We start from the raw sequence: 8957 nt of genomic DNA, 5'->3' as shown, positions 1-8957 counted from the left end.
CCTTCGAGTCCGGAGCATATATAATGAAACTCAACCTGACCTTTGACCTGCACTGAGCAGTCACATCATGCCTTTATATTAATCTATGGAGGGATGGACCCAGTGGGAACACAATCACAGGTCAAAGTTCAGTTTGGTGACTTAACAAAGCCTTTAAAGGACGTCGCAGCGCAATATTAAGAGAAATTACTGGAAGGTTCTCAGAGCTATAATTACTCTGTGAGTGGGCTCTGGAAATGGAGGAGCAGGGAAGGATGTGAAGCTGAGAGAACTGTGCCACACAATCGTCGAGCGAGTGAGAAGGGAAAGACAAGGAGAATGAGCAAAAATGTTCTTTATAAAACCTCTTGGTCTGATTATTATTATTATCATCATCATTTTGAACCTGTATTTTTCATAGAGAGTGAACAGAGAGGTTTTTTTTAGAAACATTTTTGCTGCACTTAAGATGATAAGTGCTCCTTGTTTCTCTTGGTCATGTGACTCTTAAAAATATATTAAAAAAGGAAGGAAGCAAAAAGGTATAATTTGTCCTGGTCAGTAAGTACCTCCAGTACGTAACTGTCTGCTTCATCGTCCTCAATCTCACCAACATCCCTCTCTACCTTCATCTTTTGCCTTCATTTTCTTAGATTAAAAAAACCCGTTCATCCGTCTCTCCATCCTCACTTATCTACACGTGTCCGTCCTTCCGTGTCGTATCTCCTGCTCTGCCCTCTGTTACCTGCCCCCCCCCCCCGTATCCACTCTGTTCCCGTCCTCCATCACACCTTCCTTCTGCATATTCTTACCCTGAGGCTAAATCCTTGTCTCATCCGACCATTTCGTCTCTGTCACACTGCCCCCCCCTCCTCCTCCTCCTCCTCCTTCATCCCTTCTCCCACCACTCACTCTCTAGCCTTTTCTTTCCCTGCAGCTCTGTCGACCAGACAAGGCGTCTGAGTGCATGTGTGTGTGTGTGTGTTACACTGATCTCAGCAGACACCTGTTCTACCAGCACTCCATATGCCACCTTGCCTCCCTCTCTCTCTCCCTCTCTCTCTCTCTGTGCACACACACACACCCGACCACACACAGTAAGGGAATGAGTGGAGAGTGCGAAGCAAAACGCTTCAGTGAATAATTTAAGTCACTACAGCAGGAGACCAAAATGGAGCCTGTCAAACTGACAGATCCATTGAAACACAAAAATAAAGCAGACAGGTCACTCTCTCTCCGACCTGCAGTCCCACACACACTCTGCCGGGAAACGACGCAGTGACTAATGACTCTCCCTTGTCGCTCGAGATTTGAATTACAATAACCTTTGTCGGGCGAAAGCGCTGATTACACAACATCCCTCACCTCAGTTAGGAACTGTAAGGTGAGTCAATATTCCCTCAGTTTGGCGCTGCGGCAGTACTGTCGATGGGAGTTTGGTTCAGACAGAGTTCAAGTATTGATCGACTTTATTTGAGATTCACCTGAACTGCGCTCCTTGTGGCGTAGACTCAGCATGACAGCGTATAAAACCAGCCCGAGGCATTCATAAAAATGAGGGGTGGGGTAAAAAGACCTTCGGGGTGAAGCTGTCTATTAAGTGTCATGATGGTGATGAAGACAGAATTTGAACACAATGAATCAGACAATGAATCAGACTGTAGATCAGCAACATCCATCCACCTATCACGGCTCTCATTCACTGCATCTTCTAAATGCAACACACAAAATTACAGCCAGAGAATTGAATTAAAAACAGTTTGAGGTTAAACGTGTTTGTAAACCAACTGGTTTGACCCTTTTTTTATACAGTTTGTTTTGTTTTTAAAAGGGTACAAAATAGTACTTTTCCATAGGCTGTTGAATTTTACATATTAATCTGAGCAAATCAGTTCACAGTTGATTCATTTATGACTGTCCCATGTTCTCTAACACAGGTTTTGGATTCTGATGTCAGAAAGTCCAGGAAGGAACGACTGACTGACTGACTGACTGACTGACTGACTGACTGACTGACTGATTGACTGACTGACTGACTGACTGACCACTGAAACCTCTGGAAAGCGACAGTTAAAACGTACTCACATATAGAGCGAGCATGTCGCTGTGGCTGTTAACGGTGACAAACGATTACAAATGTTCTCCCACAGCTCCACCCCCGCAGTCATAGCACATTAGCCAATGGGTTTGTCCATTTCTGTTACACGACCTGTGTGTTACACTTACAGTTCAATGGCTTTGTTCCACATGATGACGTAGCCTGAGAGCATGAAGGACTCCACGTTGACGATGTGGATGTTCCCTCGTTCGGTGCCGATGTACAACCACTTACTCTGGAAGGGCAGGTGACAGTAAGTTATTCTGCAGAAAGACAGAGGAGGAGGACAAGTGTTAGAGTTAGAGTGAGACCAGTGAAGAGACGGGAACCTACAGGATACACAGAGGCCACAGACAACCCATAATTCTCCTGTGTTCATCACCAACCCCCTGTGACTTAGTCCTTTTAATGCATTCATCAGACTTAAACTTAATGAGGTTATAAAGACATTCCTCCATATCCGGGGCCGTCCATTCATCTTCCCTTTTCATCTTTTTGTTCCTTCATCTATCTTCCCATCCATCCTCCAAACCATCGAAGGAATAATAATGAGCGACCTTGGTCACTGCGCTTGCTAATATTTCAAGGTCGTCGAGCTCGTCCAGCCATCCTCGTTGACTCTGCAGGGTGTTTGAGTGACAAGTGTGGATGTAAGGGATGTGTCTTCAGCACAACGCTGTGAAGTTTGACATTAAGTCACACCTTCTTATACAACAATAAAAAAGACACACCTAACACTAACCAATCAAATCAGTCCTTTAGACTATGAGCTGAGCTCCGACGCCAAGAACGTTCAACAGTTTCTTTTCGGCTGTGGAGGTTGTTGTGTTCATGTTGTGTCCATTTCTACTGTGGAAATTTTGGATAAATTCAGCTTTTGATTTCCACGGTCAAATGACCACAGACTGGACCATTCTGTCCACAGACCGCTATTTGTTTAGCATAAGAAAATGATTAGCGACCATGTTTTCAGCGCTATCAAAAACCTGTCCATTTTTAGCTAGCTGGTTAGATGCTAGTTTGAGGAGCAGAGCAGCTTGATAACAGGCTGTTTTTTTCTCTCATCTTCCTGAGCACTTGAATAACTACTGTTCCGGGGTGTTCTCTGAGCCGCCACAGCTTTAAAGCCAATACATAATGGAAATATACCAATATTCCGACTTAAGAAATGCCACTTTCTATCCTTCCATTAGCATGTGTCCTTGCAGCAGCCTGAAGTGCAGGAATACCTTGACTTTGTTTTATGCTCAGTGCGCTTCTTTCTCCCCGGCCTTCCACATGAATATATTCATACTTTTCAGGCAACTGGAGACGGATCTCATCCACACTGTACAAAGTGTGAGTACACAATGGGACGGAAAAGACAAACACAGCAGACTGGCAATCAAAACAGACTCATTAAACAAACTGCGATGTAATCAACAAGCTCCTTCAAATACGGAGCAACGCTGATTTAAATCCCATTAGGGAGCAGCATGGATTGACTTTATTTTAAAACACAATCTCCGGATGAGGAAAATATTGGATTACATCAACATGGAATTGTAGATCGGCCCCAATTTGACACTGTTTCCTTTTTTTTTTTCTTTTTTTAAGTCAGATCGGTGTATGTGAAAGCTGATTCCGCTCGACTTTAATGCACTGAAGAATAATTCAACAAAGCTCCTCGTTCAAAGATATTACAGGAATCAGTTGAATTTAATCAGGAACTTTGTGAGGAATCAGTTGAATTTAATCAGGAACTGATGGAGAGTGATTTCTGTCGCTTCGATCAAACATTCAAGTTCTTTTTCCAAACAACTCCCTGTAGAAAATAAGATGATTTTCTTTCCAAAATCTTCCTCAAGTGATTAGGACTTTCAATAACACACAGATGGGGACGGGACCACGTCCACTCCTCCAAGCCCCTCACCCCCATTTAGTCCACCTCACACCTCCCTGTATTTATGATATAATTCTAATCTGCGTCCCATTCCTGTGAGGCCACAGGGCGACAACAGCAACCTCTGCCAGAATGACTCGACAGGATTTTTCTTTTGCGTTGCCGTCATGTCCACACTCCTGCACAGACTGACTCACAGTTCTCTGGCTGAGGCCCAGTCTGTTCCATCTCCACCTCCTCCTCCTCGTCCCACCCCTCCTTCTCCTCCTCTTCATTTCTCTCCTTGCCCACCCACCCTCCCCCTTCCTGGATATCAAGGATGGAATAAGTGAAAAGAAAAGGAAAGAGGAGGGACGGGAATGGAAGACAGAGAGAAAGGAAAGAGGAAGTGAAGAAAGGAAGGTTAGTAGGAGAGACAGAAAGAAGGAAAAAGGCAGAAAGAAAAGAAAGAAAGGAGAAGAAGGAGAATGGAAGTCAGGATTAGTGAAGATAATAAATGGAAGAAAGTTTTGAAAAAGATTAATGCGATTAAAAAACAAAAACCTAAGAAAGATTAGCTTTCATTCCTGGGTGTTGTCTAATATTAATGGGGAGAAACAATTTACTGATTTAAATTTACATTTTACTTAGTTAATTCACTCAGATCCAAAACCAAGCCAAAGTTCTGTGCATCTTTTAAACAATCATAAAGTTCTCTGTGTTTTCATCACCGAGCCACACCAACATGGAGTTCATCTTTCATGTCAGTTTCCCAGTCTGAGGCTGACGGCAGCACGGACGGCGTCGTCTCTGAACACGGTTGGACACGTTGGGTGATGCAATCTCCACCCTAGTCTAAGACGACGATCCTGAGGAAGTTCCTGTATCGCAAAGTGGTCTGTAGTCAGGACCAGATCCAATACTAGCATCAGAATCAGGCCCGATACTTCATCAAAATTCTGTCACTCCGAAGGCTAATATTAGGAGCCTAGTTAATCTTCGACCAGCTGTGGGCAAACCTTTGACTCGCGGGCCACAATGGGTCCTAAAGTCTGACGATGGGTCAGGATCAGACAGATGGAGGGTTCGTACAGTATGAACTAAAACAAATGACACGTAAAGGTCAGTCATCATCCATTGGGGAAATGTGGGGATTGCAGGGGAGAAGCAGAAATATAATGAAAATGTAAATTAATAATGTTATTTGGAAAGGTTTAGTGGGCCGGATTAAAAAGCCAAACTGGCATTAGGAGTTCACTGCACATTTACTTATTCTGCCACTTAACAAATATTTAAATAAAGGATAATTGAAAACCATGGGCATATTTAAATAAAGGATCATTTAAAACCATGGTTTTGGTCCTTTTCCTTTTTTTAACTAATACATTTTCATTCTGTTCTTCTACTTTTTTCCTCTTCAGAAAGTCGATTTTCTGGAGCTCCACTTCTTCTCTAACTTCCCTTTGTCCACAAGTCCTCTGTGACTTTGCAGCTTTGTTTTGTGGCCGCACCTCCGCTCCTCCATGAGGTTGCGTGTCAGGTCTGCTGCGGTGCTTTCTAAATGTCAGGGGCGGTCAAGCGGCACTGAAACAACACAACCTTCCTTCAAAGCTGCTGCTGTTGGCCACCTTTCCATCACATCAGCAATGTCACAGATCATTGCCTCTGACGTTTAACCCGTGAATCTTTATCACAGTGACAGATCCATGGCCAGTAATCACTGCATGATGGGTAATCACTGCATTTGTGACGTGAGGAGAAGGGACACCGAGCTTCCTGAGGGAAAATGGTTTCGCATGACACTCCTTCCAGCAGGAAGGATGGATTGGTCCGATCTTTTGTGTCTCCACAAATAGTTTCTTTTCCCCGTGTGCAGCCTGGACTAAGCTGTGTTTAACTGTCCTTCCTTTCAACCAGATTCACCGCAGAGCCATACAATTATTGACCTTCCCCGACCTCATGTTGTTTATTAACTGAAGTTTTTATCATGAAAAGCTATGGCTGAAAAAACAAAACATGACATTTAGAAAAATCACTGGTTAAAAGAAAATAATTCCTCATTTAAAGACAGCAGTAAATTAGCTGTGAACCTCTAACTTGGAGGAAAAACCAAAATAAATATAGATTTTTCTCTTCAATGAGAAAAAGAAACTCACTGAAACATTAATAAATTCTTCCTGTTGGTTTCCTACTGGAAACGCTATGTTAAATTATTCTCTACCACAGCCTTGTTGGTGTTACTCTTCTATGGTATTTCTGGCCTGTTGACCAGGCTGTTATAAACCAGGTCGTACTGTGGTAGTATTTTAATTCTTTCATGAAAACTTGAAAGTCCATAGTTTTTTTTCATCCCAAGAGAAGTGAGGAGAGGTGAAGAAGAACACCAGCAGCAAGAAAAATAAAAATGAAAAAGAAGAAGTTGAAGAAGGCAGAAAAAGAAAGAGGTGAAGAAGAAGAAGGAAAGGAGGAGGAACCAAGATGAAGATGAGGGAGAAGAAGAGAAGTAGAATTTGTTGTATGTGATTAAACTGCATCATTAGTAATAATGTCAACGTTCAGCTGCAGCTGCAGCTGCTGAGAACACAGAGTGCTGGTGTTTCTGCTCTGTTTTCTCCAACAGTGTAACAACCTGCTGGTAGAAAAACCTTCAGCTGTTTACACCTGTGGCCCTGAGTGGGAGAAGCCTCAAAGGCGAAGCAAGTGACCCACATAATGAGTGTTTGCTTCAGGGCCGGGAGAGGGAGGGGGCGAGAGAGAGAGAGAGAGAGAGGGAGAGAGCATCAGCCTTTTTGTCTCCTCCTTCTTTTTGCCCTGCACACGGTTCTGCAGGCGTGCGGACACCCTGCCAAATACAATGCCGTCTGTTTGCATAGAGTCTGACAGTGACGGCAGCGACAACTAAGACTCACATGGGCAGCAAACTGACACCCCCCCCCCAACACCCACCTCCAAGAGCCACAGATCATGTGGCACCAGAGCAAATGAGGGAGAGAGAGAGAGAAAGGGAGAGAGAGAGAGACTGCATTTATTTTACCTCTCTCTGTTAAACTTAAGGGAGTGAAGGATGGCCGGTCTCTTCTGCCTCAGGTTCCACAGATGGACGCTGTCGTCGGCCAATGCGCTCACCAGTGCCCCCTGTGAGAATACAGGAGACATTTCAACCACCATTCACCAACCTTAATGATGTGAAGACGTTCTGCAAAAATTCCTTCCAAAATAGAAATAAAATAACACGGGCATCACTGTTGGCAGAGCGTGTCACCTGCGTTACATTCACGCCAGCGTCACGTCCTACGACAGCACAGTTTGTCTTAGTCAGTGACGTGCATTAGTCAGACTTCAGTCTCTGAGAATTGAAAAGGGGTTTAAAAAAAGGGAAGACATTCTCTCAGGTATCGATGATGATTCACAGGACGTCTGTACGAGTCTACGTGAGTGTGTAGGAGGCACTAATAATCCTCTGCCTCTCCTTCGGGGGAGACGGAGGGAGACGGGGGGGGGGGGGGGGGGGGAGGTAAAGTTAACAGCCATCACGCTCGGGCTCCAGCCTCTGATTTAACACTTTAATTAAGCAGATTAAATTATCTCCGCTGCACCATTATCAGGAGCTGAACTGAGGCTCGGGCTTGAGGTTAGAACGCATGAATAATTCATGGTAAACTACAGATGATGGCTGTTCATATGTAAACCAAAAAAAAAACAAAAAAAAAAATTTGCTGCTTGACTTTAAACTATTAGACACAACGTAGGCTGAGCTGCTGTAAGACTAAGACGGGTTTACTGTAAATTTTCCCAATGCATCATGGTAGGCTGAGCTGCTGTAAGACTAAGACTGGTTTACTGTAAAATTTCCCAATGCATCATGGGAAGCAAAATCCGCAATGAATGCATTCAAACAGTTAACCAGAGTAGTGTGCAGTGACATCACCTGCGGTCCATTTCTTGTGAACATTTTATTGTAAACTCATGAAACAAATAGAAATTCTGAACCATTTGTTCTTCCACCGACACACGATAGAACTCGGATTCTCAATTTTAAATTAATTTTACCAGGGATTAGCATCGCAGTGTTAGCCCAAAGTCTACAGATTAAGTTTGGATGATAACATTTTAATTAAATTTGTTTTTTCACCTGAGGATCATCCTTTCTCCGTCAGCCCACATCACCCTCGGCGCGAGTGCAGAAATGGAACAGCGTAAGCGTTTTATTAACTCACCTCATTGATGAGAAACTGCAGCTGGATGACGGCCGCTCCGCTCTCGTGCTGACAGTAACACTCCACACCTGGACGTCCGAACCTGCAGCGTTCTTAGTCAAGGAACACATGACGGTATTCGTGGAGAGAAAACTCAAGGTCTGGAGAGGATTTTCTGCATGTGCTACAACTGCACTGAAGGTACAGCATGATGTGGTGCCAGGGAACGGTACTTGACCCTTTTAAGGTTGTCCACTCATCGCTACACAAGATCCAAAGGTCATAGCATCTGTTAGCTGGTAACCGAGTGGAAAAGAAAATAGGACATCCATCCTGGCATTTTTATGGTCTACCAACACAGCACGGATGTTTTCATCACCCAGAAAAGAGGGAGGACTCTGGCCTTTAAGATGTGGTTGAACTGAACCACTTATTTGCTTGAAACATTTTTTTTACATCGGATTCTCTGAATTCCAGCCTGTCGTGCTAACGGTTGCTACACCCAGAGCCTCAGCGATCCTCACCTGTCCTGGAAGAAAACACAAAGACACAAACTATGCCAAAAAAACAAAACAATCTTTGGTTCATCCGTGTAGCATTTCGAGCACAAGTTCTTAAACTAGAGCCACATGGATCCAATGACCAAACAGTTGAGGAGAGTTTAGGAATAAGTCACAATGACTTGCAAATAGTGCTGTTGAACAGAAAGAGAGATAAAGTAGTGAGAGTCGAGCCACGGTAAAGGAAAGTGCAATAATCAATAAACTGATGAAAAATGCAGAGGTAAGAGAAGATTGGTGGACAGGGGGGATGGAGGAGGGTG

At 43.8% G+C, this 8957-nt stretch overlaps 1 protein-coding gene across 3 annotated transcripts in view; it reads right to left on the bottom strand.

The window, feature by feature from the left end:
• stxbp5a (syntaxin binding protein 5a (tomosyn)) overlaps positions 1-8957 on the bottom strand; it is a 74612-nt gene that overhangs the window by 30484 nt on the left and 35171 nt on the right. For all 3 annotated transcript variants that reach the window (XM_017033687.2, XM_017033690.2, XM_008313297.2), the window contains 3 exons: positions 8156-8237; positions 6973-7073; positions 2206-2340 (listed from right to left, as the gene is read on the bottom strand). In XM_017033687.2, coding sequence (XP_016889176.1) covers positions 2206-2340; positions 6973-7073; positions 8156-8237 — 318 coding nt within the window. The remainder of the gene's footprint in view (positions 1-2205; positions 2341-6972; positions 7074-8155; positions 8238-8957) is intronic.

This window comes from Cynoglossus semilaevis, chromosome 7, assembly GCF_000523025.1.
Source record: "Cynoglossus semilaevis isolate Cse_v1.0 chromosome 7, Cse_v1.0, whole genome shotgun sequence".
NCBI lineage: Eukaryota > Metazoa > Chordata > Actinopteri > Pleuronectiformes > Cynoglossidae > Cynoglossus > Cynoglossus semilaevis.
This window is presented reverse-complemented; position numbering and strand designations above follow the sequence as displayed.